Genomic DNA, 15,489 nt, shown 5'->3' with positions numbered 1-15,489 from the left:
GGAACCCGCATCCTCATGGATACTAGTCAGAGCCACAACGAATTTCCTGTTTTCCATATTAAAGTCAAATGTCAACCCAACAAAACCCAGGTTCTCAAACCTAGCAAAATGTGTATCTTATCTACTTATCTTTTTCCTCTTGAGACTACAAATTCAATAGGGGTGGGACCAGATCTGTCTTGTTTCCATTCCAGTGACTTACAACAGCAGGTGCTTTATAACGGCTAAATTAATGCTAAGAAAGGAGTGGTAATCCAAGGAGCCTCACAAATAACCCAGATCTAGCCCTGGCCTGCTGCTGAAGCCATCAAGGGAGAAGTAAGTCTTCCAGGAACATCCAGTACAAAAGACTACCTTATTATCTCATCTCTGTATGCCCCCATAATCTGCACCTTTCCATATGGTGCTGGCTGGGAACTACAAATGGAAAAAACTGAATATACAGGCTTTGCTTTCAACTACTTGGAGTCTCACTCCCTTCACTTCCCCTTGTAGGTTGCTTTCCTCTGCTTACAACCCCTACTGCCAACCTTAGTGCTTTCCAAGCTTCATAAACTGACAGGGCACTTTCCCCACCGTTCCTTAAAGCTATACTCTCATTTTTATAACTTAAAAATTCACAAACTGTCAGAAATTAAAAAAGGAACTGAGTTATCAATAATCTTATCCAAATTCTTCAGAGCAGAAAGGGAAGATGAAATTTAGCTAAAGAGATACATGGTTAAGTAAAATGAGGAGTAGAACTCAAATATCCTGACTGTCACTCAGTCTAAGACTTTGGACTGTAGTTACACCCTTCTCTACTGAAAGAACCTTCTCTTTTTATTTAATAGCAACTTGATATGGTGGGCAAGAGTATGGGTTCTGCAGTGAAGTGACCAGGCTTCAAGTACTGAAATTACTCCTTTCTAGCCACAATGAGATATTACTACGAATTCACCAGAATATCTTATCTATGTAATTTGGGCAAAATATTTATTGTGTCTCAGGTTCCTCAAGTGTAAATGGGGGATTTACATGAGTCATGTATGCAAGGTGCTTAGTACTGACACTAGTGCTTAGTCTGATACTATTACCAATAAGTGTTACCATTATTATCCTTCAAGCCTAGTTTTCATGTGCTCTTTTCATGATCTTTCCAGCACTCAACACCCTCTCACTCTGTGCTACTATCCACACATCTGTACCCTGTTAGTTTCCAGCTTCTTACCTGTCAATGAAATAAGCTTCTTTAGAACAAACACTGCTTCAGTATCTCCTGTCACAGAGCACAGACCTGAGCACATAATGGGAATTCAAATATCTGAGGATGCTTGCAGCAGCATGCTAGAGCAGACTTGTATGGATTGCATGAGAGAATTGTAAAGGAGTTTTGTAAGCAAGTGCCCTGGGTAAGTTTTAAACTACAGAAATTGGCAAATGCTAAAAATCCAGGCTTCCCTTCCCCCAGCTAGCCAGTTTACCAGCATAAGACTGTTGATAGAGGATCCCATGTTCTGTCATTAGGAAGTAACTTACTAATCCTTCATTTTCTTTGGCTTCCCCTGCCTCAGAGACTCTAACTCAGCTCTTTATAAATCCAAGAACCTATCTTTCCTCTGGGATATAGCTGGATCCACTTCAGTGCCAACTGAGCTGAAACTTATCAGTCCTTTCTTGCTCAGGAGTTACACTGCCTTTCTCCATTCCCAAAAGCCTAAAAAGGAAAGGCATAAGCCTTCAATCCCATTTCCAGGCTGTGAGGAGGAATAGAACACCCATCTGGATGGCAGGATCACTCTCTCAACAAACCAAAGCCTTGGTTTCATCCCATGCTTTTCACTTTCACGCCTACCATGGCATGGTGAAACAGCTCAAGTGCGGATCAAACCTTGAAAACAAATCAGGAAATTTTCCATAGGCTCCCAATAGGCAGAACACCACCCACGGAGTACTTTCTTCCCGTAAGATTGAAAAGACAAACTATACCCATAACCACCATAACCATGTCCCTTTCTGCTCAAGGGAAATGAAGAAGATAGACAAGTATTTCTACCCTGCTTCTCTAACTCAGGGATTTCCCAAATTTAAATCAGCAGCCTCAGAGAGTCCTCTTGGGTCACAAACTGAACCAAATATGCAAATCCTTACTACAAAATTATACATTCTGTATTCATACATATGACTAAGGAGCTGCTAAAATTGTGCCGATAAGCTAAAACTTTAAGCAATAATTTGATTTAGATCCATATATTAAGAAGTCTGGCTACCATGCAGTATTTGGCCCAATTCTATAAAGCTAAAAATGTGCACGTTCACACAAAAAGTGAAAAGTGGGAAAACATGGTGTACTAAATGGTCACAGGGTTTACCATCCTGTTATATTCTGTGAAGATCGAAAAGTTTGGAAGCCACTGATCTGACTCCAATGTCCCCAAAAGACATCAAAAAATGGACAAATCCAACCTGAGTCTAACTCTCCAAAGGGACTCTAGCTTGAGAAGAGAATAGATATGAGGAAGGAAGCAAACCATGAAGGAACATGTGGCCTTCAAGCAAGACAGAACTGTATCAGTGCAAAGGTTTTTCTCTTTCTTATGTCTCTGAACATGCTTACACAAAACCTCCACCTTCCTACTTCAAAGCAAGCATTTGGAGCACTGGCACAGGCTGGAGCCCCTTCTCCATCAGGCTCAGGACCCATGACAGAAGAGTGCTGACAGTGGCCTCCCATATCTATCCCCCCAGAAGTCAGGAAGATGCAGGAAACAGTTGAGGGAGGGGCTCTGCCTCTGCAGTCATGCAGGCAAAGACTGAATGATCTCGTTCACCCCTTTCTAACAATGAGACCATGGGCAAGTTATTTTACTTCTCTTTGCCAGGATTTTCCCATCTATAAAGCAGAAATAATAGTAATGCCAACTTTACAGGATTATTGTGAGGATTAAATGAGGCCAACCATGGAAGTGCCCTGTCTGATCCAGATCATAAATGGATCCTTCTGTGGCATGATTATTTAAATTTGTTGGTTCACAAGACACCCAGGAGGAATGCCGGTGGCCTACCTGCTCCAGAGGACCTAACTGGCAGGAAAGGGACAGCCCCTCAAAAGGGAAATGAACACTTCTCCCCTTTTTCTCTCCTAATGAAATTCTCAAGATTAAGTAAGGAACCGCTGCCACTTGAAAAAAGTAGTAAAGAAGCCAGCAAAATTCTGGCTTCTCTTTCAGGGGTTTAAGGTTCAAATTAACTACAGAAGTTTAAAACAGGATATGAGATTATCGAGCTTAACCCCATTTTGTTAATTAATTCCATTAATCCCACTGAAGACAGAGAAAGGAAATAGCTAGTCTGCAACACACAGTAATTTGGATGAACCACAACTTGATTCCCTGAGGATATGATTTCCACCCATTTTACCAACGGCTCACACATTGTAATCCAGTTCAATCTGAAGTCCACTAGACCACTAAAAGAGCAGTGAGGGTCACATGGGCTCTTCCCATGACCTACATTAACCAACCTTGCACACAGATGAAAAATAGGTCTGCATCCATCACACATTCTGCCTATTTATCTGCCAGGGCAGGAATAGAGGAACTGTAGTACTCCACATTTATAAGACTTTATCAAAGGAATAAATTTTAAATGACAAGTGCAAATACAGCAAATGAAGTAGAATTTGCTTCAGGAAAATGTGATTTATACCAAATTCTTGAAAGAACACTTACTGGGCAGCCACTTCTGGCTTCATCTAGCCCTGCTGGAATATATATATACATAACTACTTTTGTTTTTTTTTTTTTTGCACCCATGGCATGTGGAAGTTCTCCGGGCCAAGGACTGAACACTTACCACAGCAGTAACAATGCCAGATCCTTAACCTGCTGCACCACTGGGAAATACTGGAATCTACATACATATATTTTTTTGCCTTTTTTTTGGGCTGCTCCCACGGCATACGGAGGTTCCCAAGCTAGGGGTCAAATCGGAGCTGTAGCCACCAGCCTACACCAGAGCCACAGCAACGCAGGATCCGAGCAGCGTCTGTGACCCACACCACAGCTCACAGCAACGCTGGATCCTTAACCCACTGAGCAAGGCCAGGGACCAAACCCACAACCTCATGGTTCCCAGTCAGATTTGTTAACCACTGCGCCACGACGGGAACTCCCTGGAATCTATATTTTTTATTTATTTTTTTGTCTTTTTGCCTTTTCTAGGGCCGCTCCCGCAGCATATGGAGATTCCCAGGCTAGGGGTCTAATTGGAGCTGTAGCCACTGGCCTACACCAGAGCCATAGCAACGCGGGATCCGAGCCGCGTCTGCAACCTACACCACAGCTCACGGCAGCGCCGGATCGTTAACCCACTGAGCAAGGCCAGGAATTGAACCTGCAACCCCATGGTTCCTACTCGGCTTCGTTAACCACTGAGCCACGACGGGAACTCCTGGAATCTATATTTTTAATCAGTGTTCTCTACTGCCTGCAAGAGTGTCTAAGACAACAGTACTGGACTACTTTCCTTAGCATCTCCAGGGCAAGGGCATCGACAAGAACTTGTGTATCTCCACTGTGCAAGATCACCAATGGTACAAAAAGAGCTGAATGAATGAACAAAAGGAGCAGACCAGAGCCCTTGAAAAAGACATCTACCTACTTCTGGTAACACAAATCCCCCTCACAGGACTAAATGTACTTGCGATACATGGGAGATCTTAAGATGGGTTCCTCTTCAAAATTTGCACGTTAGAGGAGTTGAGAAATAAAAAAAAGGATTCCAATGAGGAAACTACATTAATGACCCACTGATTAGCCCACTTGCCACTGCGGATAGGGCAGATTCTACTTTTGTGGCTGTTTCTGTGCAGAATTAGTAATTTTACAATATAAAACGATTACCTAGTTAACCTCTGGTATGGCCCATAAAAAAAGGTAACTGAAGCAAGTTCTCCCAAAACACCTGCAAACACAACAGGAGGGGCAAAGATTAGGAGAAATACAACAAAATCTGAATACCCAAAAGTAAAGAAATGGCTGAAAGAGGCAGAACTAAAAGAGAAATGACAGGAGATATATATTTTTTTATATTATAAATGTGCGCTGTCCAAAAGGGACGCTCCTAACTACATGTGGCTATTGCGCACTTGAAATATAATTATTCAAAATCACAATATGCTGTAAAATACACACTGAATTATGAAAATTTAGTACAAAAAAGATAGCTCAATAATCTTGTCTATGCTGAAACTGTAACACTTAAGATCTATTGAGTTAAATAAAATATATTAAATTTCACTTCTTTTAACATTTTTAAAAGTGGCTACTAGAAATTTTTAAATGATATCAAGTGATTCTTATTTCTATTGGGCAGTGCTGCCTAATAAGATCTCCAAAGAGCAGACATGAAGGAGGAAATTTTCTCTTGCTTTGTGAATGCGGAGTTGTGTTGTTCAATACAGTAGCCATGAGCCACAAGTGGCTATTCAAGTTTAATTACCATATTAGTGCAGACTGGATAATATTCTATTGTATAGTGCTGATCTAAAGGAACAAGAACCAACAGGTGAACACTGCACACAGAAAAGCTGTTTATTTCAGGTAGTTAGCTATGCATGTAAGTGGTTAAACTGATGGGGAAATTCACTTAATTCCGGGTGTTTATGACTGTGACATTAGAGCATTTGTTTATAGGAAGTGTTTTCTGACAGCTAGTCAAAAGGTTATTTAAAAGATTCTATCCCTCTGCTAGGCCAGGACACCCCTAGAACCAATCCTAGGCTGACTGCCCTGCTGACCATTCAGCTCAGTCAGGCTACTCTGGCTGGTGGAACTTCAAGATACACTGCTGTTATGGGACAACTTTTAAGAACTTTCAGGACAAGCACAATTTTAGAGACTGCCACTGGAATCCCTCACACAATTAGTCATTTTGTTGTACTAAATTAACATACCATTATCCCCAAGAACCTTGGTTATAGATCACACCTCCTCTCAGCTTATACATAAAGCTTTCATTACACTTGCTTCTGTCTGACCATTTAGCAAGTGGCCAGGAATCCCTTTATCCTGTTCCAGTGGAACGTTGAATGTGCACTTACTTCCGTCATTTAAGTCCACCAGCCAGAACTTCAAGAACAGGGACTTATTTTACTGCTATGGCTAAGCTATATATCCATGTGAAATTGTCTTAAAAGCTTGGAGGCAACAGACGTTTCCATTCCAACCTGTCAATTCAAGTCATAGAAGCAAGGGTAGAAAGCTGTGAAGTGAACTCACCCCCACACTCCCATCCCAATTAGGATAAGGCTAGAGACAGTAATGAGAGGGCTTCCAGCTAAGTAAAACTCATAGTCCTGGTTACCAGCAGGCTTACTTATAAGCAGGTAAAAGGTGAAAACAGGCAGCATCAAAACAGGGAATAAAACACCAAGGGACAAGCCTGTTTGAACGTAGTACAGCTCACTATACTGTAATACTGGGATGTTGTATGCTTATTCAACATCTTTGATCTGTCCATATTGAATTAGTTCTCTTGCTGGTCATGGCTCTATATTCCCCAAATAGTCTCCTCCTCCCTCTCTCAATATGAAATGGCAAGCCATAAGTTAACTAGGAAAAATGACATGGTAAGTTACTGAAGTCCAAATGTCCACAAGAGCTGGGGTGCCAAATCCGATGCTCTGCTGGGCTATTCAACCACTTCTCTAAGGCTGGTGTTTGCTTAATTTCTATGACTTAATGATGAACATTTTCACTGGGAGGAGGTCCCTGGGACTCTTGTCAGAACTCAAGGACTATGGTATCATAATAAGCACTATGTTCCTGCCCTGAGTTTTAAGAGTACTACCCTTCTGCCCAGGGAGCTGGAATGTTTGCACCAGGTGGCTTTTTGCTCCTTCAGTGGTAGAGCAATATGCAGAAAAGCAGTGCCACCTTAGTTGCTTCCTATGTTGAGCCAGAAAAGGAGCCATATTCTAGGATGCTTGTGAGATCCTCTGGCACAAAGTAGTTCAAGGCACCAAGAATAAATCTAGGAATAGCACAGTAAAGAGTAAGATTTACATCAGCAGGCACCAGTAAGAGACGAACCTGCTTATGTTGTTGAACAGAAGTTTTCCCAGAAAAGCCACTACAGCATCAGAGAAATATGCCACCACAAGAGTATACTCTTTCTGGAACATTTTACAGTAAGTCAATGTGATCTATCAGATTTTATGCTAAAAAAGACAAAAGTGAAATCAAGCATTTTTTTTATTAAAAAAGAGAGCCATAAGTTTGAATTCTACCGTATCTCATACAAGTTCTACTGCCCCCAACCCCAATTTTGGCTGCCCCACAGCATATGGAGTTTCCAGGCCAGGGACCAGATCTGAGCCACTGTCTCGACCTAAGCCGAAGCTGTAACAATGCCAGATCCTTAGCCCACTGTGCCAGGCTGGGGACCAAACTGGAGTCCCAGCGCTCTCAAGAGGCCAGTGATCCTGCTGAGCCATGATGAGAGCTCCTACAAGCTCTACTTTTAAGGGTTAAGGAGAACAATGGCGATGCATATAATTGAGACTATTTCTTGCAGTAAAACAACATAAAGCAGGTAACAATGAATTACACAAGTTTAGTGATCTCTCCTGAGCAAGAAAAGGAAATATATTAGCACAAATTCCACCCCTTTAAGACAGTAAAGGTCATTTTGAGATATCCTTAAGGCAGCTATCTCACTCCATGATTTTTCAAATTCTTAGTCAAACTGTCACGATTTTAAAAACAGCTTGGCAACTGCCTGGAATTAAGCATGTTGTCTAGTCTAAATCTCTCTAAAACAAGTTGAGTATTCAAACTCACATACAGGCTAAAATAAAACTCTTCAATGAAAAAGATAAAAGTTATAAATCTTTTCCAAGAGCTCTAAAAGGAACAGTCCACCAACTTCTCTGCAACTCCAATCCCGATTTTTTAAAAAGACTGTGGAGTTTTTGGATTTTTTTTTCTATTTTTTTCCCATTAGAAGTTGAATATGGAAGGGGTAAAACCGAGGGCATCAATGTCAGAAAGCAGCAATATTTTTTATTCCTCTCTCCTCTTCCACCTCAAATACCGCACATACTAACACAAAAACAAACTAGTAAACAAACAAACAAAAAAAGAAAGCCCTAGAGGTATGTGTAGCTGAACGTATCCTGAAGATTCCTTTTCCCATTTCCTAATTATTTTTTTAAAAGACTATTCACAGCCCCCTTTAAGACCTTTTGTGAAAAGAAACATCTGGTTTCCAGTACTTTCTGAGTCCACATAACGAGCGGCTTGCTAGCAAAAAACACGTAAGTCTGAAAAAGTAGATACCACAGATTTGACCTAGAATCAAGATTCCTCCCTGCTGTTCCAGGTATCCTCTTCTTTCCACACTTTAGCATTAGCAAACAAGGATAAGCAACAATTATTACCTCCAAGATCATCAAATCCATCTTTCCAAAGGCACATAGTATTTTCAAGAATTTAAAAAACAAAACAAACACCTGATAATATATAGCTCAGTAGAATATTCTTGTACAGTTGAAGCATTAAAAGCATCAGCCTGTTTTATTTCGTGACAAGTTTATTGAATAGTATTCTTCATCTATATAAACAAAAACCTCTGCTGAATGAAGCCAAGGCAGTATTTGCTAGCAATATTGTGGCCATATTAGTAACGAGTCATTTTATTGTGTTTGGTTTCTAAAGTCTGTACTACTACAGAACTGCCAGTAAAACAACTTAGGTGTTTGTGAGAATGGGAAATAAATACATATATGTATTTATTTATTTTGGCTATGCCTGCAGCATACAGAACTTCCCAGACCAGGGATCAAACCTGCACTACGGCAGTGACAACGCCAGATCCTTAATCTGCTTAAACCACCAGGGAACTCTGGGAATTAATTTTTTAAAGTGATCCCTGGCAGAAATTCTTTTCAGAGATCTGACTAGCAGCAATTTACAGTTTCTTTACTCACTTTTAAAATGTTCATGAATTGATGAATGGATTTATTTTTAAACACGTGACCCACACCTATATACAATGACAGAATTCAATAAAAGGGACTTTCACTTTAAGACTTTCATGCATTCTTATTTTTATCCAGGGTATTTCCACCCAAAATGTATGTTTGCTTACTTCCATACACAGCCCTAGATTTTCATCCAGTGAGTTAAGACTGACCATAGACTGTTACTCTCTGAAATTCTGAATAAAATTTCCTAATGGAATTTCCACTGTCAATGCTTTGACAACTTGGAACACAAAGCTAGAAAGAAACCACATTTCACTTAACAGTGTAGGATTTAAAAAAAAACAAAAAAAAGCCACTCATAATTATACATCCAATCTACAGTATAAACACAAAACACACCTCCAAATTTTGCTTGTGAACTAAATGTTTCACTAAAGTTCAGAGAAAGTTTACAAATTTGCTTTTTTATAAAGTACATTGTGTAGATTTCTCTAAACCTTTAAACTAAAAAGAAAGGGGGGAGAGGGTTAAAACTAATGGAAAAGATTCTCTTCCATTAATGTCAGTCACCAAAAAAAGCAATAGAATTTACACATAAGATTGAAAATACCATAATAATGTTTACAAATGCACACAACTTTGAGCAAAGCTTTACAAATCCTTCATACCATACAAAGCAAATAAGAAAATAACGTAAATTCATTTTCACCCCAATCCTAGTTCTTACGAGAAAATTTGTGGGAAGAGACGTAAGAATACTTTCACAGAACATATTTTCGAGAGTTTTGGTTTTTTTTTAAAATTCAAACTCCAATGCCCAGAACTAGATGAACAGTATGCTTAGCAATTAGCGCTATGTTAATAAGTCTCAGATACACAACAATCATGTTCCAGAGGGCAAAGCATTTAATTACATTTCACAACAAGAGATGCACTGTTGTGATTCAACCAAATATGAAAAACAATTCTCTCCAATTTCTACACAAACCACTATTTTCTTAATTTATTTAATTTGATGAACAATGAAATCAAGTTTTCCTTTGTAGCATTTATCTAAAAAGTAGAAATAACAAAGTAGTTGCAATAAAGTATATGCAATATTTAATAAGATGTACGAACACATAGCCAAAATAAATTGTGAAAAAAGATAAAAGACTTTCATCTTCAAACAACCCATTTTTCTAAAATGAAAATAGTCAGCTTTCCAATGGGGAAAATAATCTGCAGTTGAAATAAGACTTGCAAGCAGCGCTGAAGTTTTTTGCACTCTGTCTTTGGAATGAGAAATGATTACTTAACAGAAAACTTAAATTGAACAGCATATACAAAAGACATATTGCTTTTTTAGCTGAGGAGACAATATCTATTGATCCGTCAAAGCAAATTTGTATTCGTGAATTACCAAAAGACCCACAACACAGCCATTTCTTCTTTGAAAGTCTAAATAATCCTTTCTCTAAACAAAAAATCCTGTACTGTCAATCCTCTAAGATTGTAGTGATGAAAAGGCTTTCCAAATCTTATCACAAATGAAACTGTTGCCACTCTTAACTCTAACAACACTCTATTTCAGTGTTCCACTGAATTGCAATACCAAAAAGGCACTATTTTTTTTTAAATAGGAAATACTTCTTTTAAAAAGCTGACCCCTTTGTAAGTATATTGATTTGCAGGAAACGTTGGGGATGTTTCAAACCAAGAAAGAAGCCCATGTAAAAGACAAAATCTGTTTTTCATGATACCTCACTGATATCTCGTTCCATGTTTATGATATAATGTAACACATCTTTAAGAACATTTTAACTAAGAAGGAAAATAACCATAAAGTAGAGACTTTTGTGGCAGTGAGCAGGACACTGTAAGGCAAATGTTTTTGTGATAAGGACACTCACCAACCAGAACCCATGTGGTCCTCCTGCCTTAGTGTCCTGAATGCCAAAGAAAAGAGTATGAAAGGGCAAGGAGTCTCAATTCTCTCCCCTTTGGCAGCTGCACTTGTACTCTATGAAGAGTTTTTGTAAACAGGCTCCTGATCAAACAACCAGACCAAAAAGCCTCCAAGTAACAGGATTAAATGCTTATCAATCTATAGACCAGCTTATGCATCTTTTATTCTATAACACTATTGGCTAACAAAGCTAACAATTTCAACCTCAATTTTAAAAACCTAGATATTATAATGTTTTCTTACGAATGGACCCTCTTTAGTTACAGTCAAAATTTGACATAAATTTGGGACACAAAGAAATTGACAGAACATTAGTCCATCTTGGGCAAGAATTCAAATCAAGCATCTTAAATAAGATGATTATTAAAAGTGGCTTCTGGTTTTCGATGCCATCCAAACAACATGAACAATTTTTAAAACTGACTAAACTAAAACTTGGCGGTCAAACCAAAAAGGCTCTGGTAGGTAGAGGACTTCGTATTTTATTTTTGTGGCAAATACCTTATTCCACACAGTTTTAAGTGTGACATTAGAAATCAAAGTTCAAGGTTATAGCACAAACCACGTGTGGAGTTTTATATATAAAAAAACAACAAAACAGTTCTGCTCATTTACAAATGAGTCAATTGGGCAAACAAAGCAGCAACTTCAGAAGCAGGACTGTCTATACAGCAAGAACCCTCAAGAAGCAATAAAGGTACATACAGTGAATCTGTATACAGAGATTTTATTCAATTTTAAAAGAAAATGAGGACTTTAGACAAAGCTTTGATCCTATAACAAAGCAAATCTGTCCAACTTTAAACCAAATTCCAAGAGTAGCCAGCTTCTGTTTTTCAGCAGCTGGCAAGAGCACCCTTAATGAGCTCTTATGACATTTCTATTTTCTTCATCCCATATGGTATAAAACAAAAACAATCTAGACTCCTTGATAAGCTTTATGTGGTCATTTGAGTTTTACAAATGGTTTCTCTAATGATACGCCAAAATCATTTTTGTGTTCTCTCAAGACAGCTTTACTGTCGGCTTTACATACAGCAATGTTTATCCTGGTAGTGAGTCTTCTGTAAACAGTCAACCAATGTTCTATGTTATGGTAACCAATCTATATGCAATTGAAACAATCCACAGGTTCTAACCTGGAAACACTAGGAAAACAATCTGAATGCATTAATCACAGCACTATGAACACTATATCTACCCTATGAAGAATTGATATGAACAGCTACCCTAATACAAGTTTTACTTTCCTAGAGCCAATAGGTCTGTCATTTAAGTCAATGACAGCAGCTGTGGCTTCATCCCGAGATTCAAAAGCTACCATAGCTTCACCTGTGGGCATACCTTTTTCATTGTATTTTAAACACACTGAGCCTGGAATCACTTGATAGCCATAAAAGAAATCTAAAATCTCATCAATAGACACAGTGAAGGGCATGTTCTGTACTTTAATTACTGTTGGTCCTGGTTTTCCAGAACTAGATCCAAAGCCAGGAGGACCACCAATATGGATTGGGCCAGGGCCAGGGCCAGGGCCAGGACCAAATGCTGGAGGCCCACTCAAATGCCCGGGGGCACTTCCAAGGCCAGGAGGGCCGCTTCCAAAACCAGGGGGACCACCTAAGCTACCAGGGCCATTTCCAAAATTCTGAGGACCCCCTCCAAATCCTGGTCCACTTAAATTATTTGGTCCACCTCCAAAACCTGGAACATCCAGTCCGAGACCAGGCAAACCACTATTTCCAACTGAAGGCATTCCAGGCCTAGCATCACCAAAGGCCCCTCCTAATCCTGGAGGAGGGAGTGGTGGCCCAAATGCATTTGACCCACCAAAATTACCAGGAAAGTTAAATGGAGGTCCATTGTTGGCCTCCTTAGATCCTACAGTCAGGAAGGCATGTTCTTCACCTCCTGCAGTAGGTATTCCCGCACCGGGCAGTCCCGTACCAGGCATCCCCACACCAGGTAATCCCGCACTGGGCATTCCCGCACCTGGCATCCCTGCACCTGGCATTCCCGCACCAGGCATTCCCGCACCAGGCAGTCCTGCACTGGGAATTCCTGCACTGGGAATTCCCGGAACTGCAGGATTACCTGGCACAGGCATCTTTAACCCTTTTTTCCCTTGGGCAGGGGGATTTTTCTCAATCTCTCTCATATCTTCTAGAGTAACTACGTGAACAAAAGCTTCTCTCCCATTAAGTTTTTTACGGTGTAAGCGTTCAGACTTACGTGCGTCATCTTCATTTTTAAACTGAACCAATGCCTGTCCTAGACCTTGCCCATTGTTATCAACAAGAACATGTACAGCATTTTCATCCACTGGGATTCCTTCTAGGAACTGAAGAACATCCATCTTGGTAACGCTGAAGGGAATATTTGTTATATGGGCACAGACTTTGGCAGAGTTGACATCCCCCTCTGGATTTAACATCATTTCCCTCTGGTCATAGCTGAAGTTCTGCAGTCTTTTTCGAATCATATCTATCTTTTCTAGCATACCTTTCTTAGTAATTGGATGAACTTGAATAAAGCGATTGCCCATATACTGTTTATGACGACATAGAGCAGCCTTATAGTCAGCCTCATTCCTGAATTCTACGAAGCCTTCACCAGTTGCTTTCCCATTGGGTCCATAAGCGATATAAATACTATCTTCCACAATATCCAACTTTTTAAAAAAATCAATGACATGTTTGTTTTCTGCTTCAAATGGTAGCCCTTTCAAGTAAACACAAAAACCAGCCTCATGTGGTGATCTTGACCTTGACCTTTTCTGCCCACTGGGCGATTTTGACCTGGGAAGTGTCTGAGGAGGGGGATGGGTTTGTCCAGAAGGTCCTATACTTTGCTTAAAAGTGATATGGCCTCCAGCAGCCACCCACTGTCTTTCTGTGGCAGGACTAACTTCCACATAACGTTGAATCATCAGCATTCTGTTTCGTTTCAAAGCTTCAAATGTATCTTGAGGGGAGAGAAACTTAACCAATCCATTCCCATTATTTCGACCTACATGATCTTTCAACAAATGCACTGCATCGACACGGAGCCCATGGAAAAATTCTCTGACATCATTTTCCACTGCAGAAAAGGGCATTCCATGCACACTGACATACAAGTCATCAGGGTTGATGGGAAGTGGTTTCACACTGCTTTGAGAGTTCATCTGGACAGGGTTAACAGGATTCAGTGGACCCAGAAACACAGGGTTCAGGTTATTGTTCAGATTCATAGGTGCTCCAGAACCATTCATTCCAGCAGGTAGAGGTGCCACAGGTGGCGGGTTCAAGGGTGGCATGCCTGACATGGGTGGCAGTGGGGTCATGGGTGGCACAGAAGGGACTGGGGGTATTGGGGGAACAGGAGGCACGGGAGGCAATGTAGGTACCGGAGGAGGAACTGGTATTGGGGGAATTGATGGCATTGGTGGCAAAGATGGCATCGCTGGGATTGGAGGAATTGGTGGCGGCGGGACTGTGTTCATCGGAGAGGCTGTGCTCGGAATGGTTGAGCTAAACGTTGGGCTCCCAAAGGAAGCCCCCATATTTGGAGGAGCTGTTCCTATACTGGCTGTGGAAAATGTCTGTATGTTTTTGTTGCTTTCATGAACAGAAGTGGCGGCAGTAACTACACTGGGTGAGGGATTATTAAAGTTGGGTACCGTTGTAGGCAAGTTTACCCTGCCGCTCATTCCTGAGCTAGGTGGCGGTCCTGATCTACTAGCATTTGCTGGTGGTATATCTAAGTTGGCAGTTTCAAAACGCCTACGACTCAGTTCAATCATATTCTGCATTTCCGTTTTACTACTCAACAACAGTGTTACTTTTGACCCTTTAATTGTACCACCTGTGCGCATCATACCAAGCCTCGCATCTTCATCAGTGGCAAAAACGATGAAAGCCTCACCCAGTTCACCCCCTACAATATGCACGCCCCCATCAGGGATGGTCAATCCAGAGAAGAAGTGGCGAATGTCCATGGTCCCCGCCACAATTGGGAGACCTTGCAAACGGATGACCACAGCCATGCTGCGCTGAAACCACACACACCTGCAGATGAGAAAAGGCAACGGCCAGGTCAGACACCAAGTTTTTAACTACAAGAATGACCAGCTACCATATACCATATTAGGCCCTCAAATAGTCCCTCCACCTATAACAAGCAATGTCATTTTAAAAATCTGGATATTCTGAAAACTGAACATGATATGCCATTTACAATATAAAACCCAATTTCAACTTCCAAAAGGCATTAATTCTAGAAATAATTAGAAGTTCAACCCCAAGACTCAAAGTTTCAGGAAAAAACAACCAACCACATGACAGTAAAATCACTATTACACCATCATTCAGACCACTAATTATTCAATAAGATTTAAAAGAAATGTCTAAGTCAAATCAAGAAACAAAGTTTAACAATCTACAGGGAAAAACAGACAAAGGATGTATCAAAGTTAATATTTAAAACTGGCTCAGGGAGTTTCCTTGCGGCGCAGTGGTTTAAGGATCCGGCATTGTCATTGCAGGAGCTCTGGCTGCTGCTGCAGCATGAGTTCAATCCCTAACCCAGAAAC

The 15,489-nt window shown here is 40.5% G+C and overlaps 1 protein-coding gene across 15 annotated transcripts in view; it reads right to left on the bottom strand.

The window, feature by feature from the left end:
- LOC125122635 (copine-1) overlaps positions 1–15,489 on the bottom strand; it is a 41,502-nt gene that overhangs the window by 17,008 nt on the left and 9,005 nt on the right. For 5 of the 15 annotated variants that reach the window (XM_047771213.1, XM_047771214.1, XM_047771212.1 and 2 more), the window contains exon 3: positions 11,628–14,965. The exons of 5 other annotated variants lie outside the window; for them this stretch is intronic. In XM_047771213.1, the coding sequence (XP_047627169.1) occupies positions 12,142–14,943 (2,802 nt within the window). In that variant the 5' untranslated portion in view covers positions 14,944–14,965 and the 3' untranslated portion in view covers positions 11,628–12,141. Of the gene's footprint in view, positions 1–4,883; positions 4,940–11,627; positions 14,966–15,489 lie in introns of those variants that run through there. 5 more of the 15 variants (XR_007133871.1, XM_047771224.1, XM_047771221.1 and 2 more) reach the window with 5 other exon arrangements.

Source organism: Phacochoerus africanus, chromosome 3, assembly GCF_016906955.1.
Source record: "Phacochoerus africanus isolate WHEZ1 chromosome 3, ROS_Pafr_v1, whole genome shotgun sequence".
In the NCBI taxonomy this organism is placed as follows: Eukaryota; Metazoa; Chordata; class Mammalia; order Artiodactyla; family Suidae; genus Phacochoerus; species Phacochoerus africanus.
Note: the sequence above shows the minus strand (reverse complement) of the source record. Positions and strands in the feature narration are given on the sequence as shown.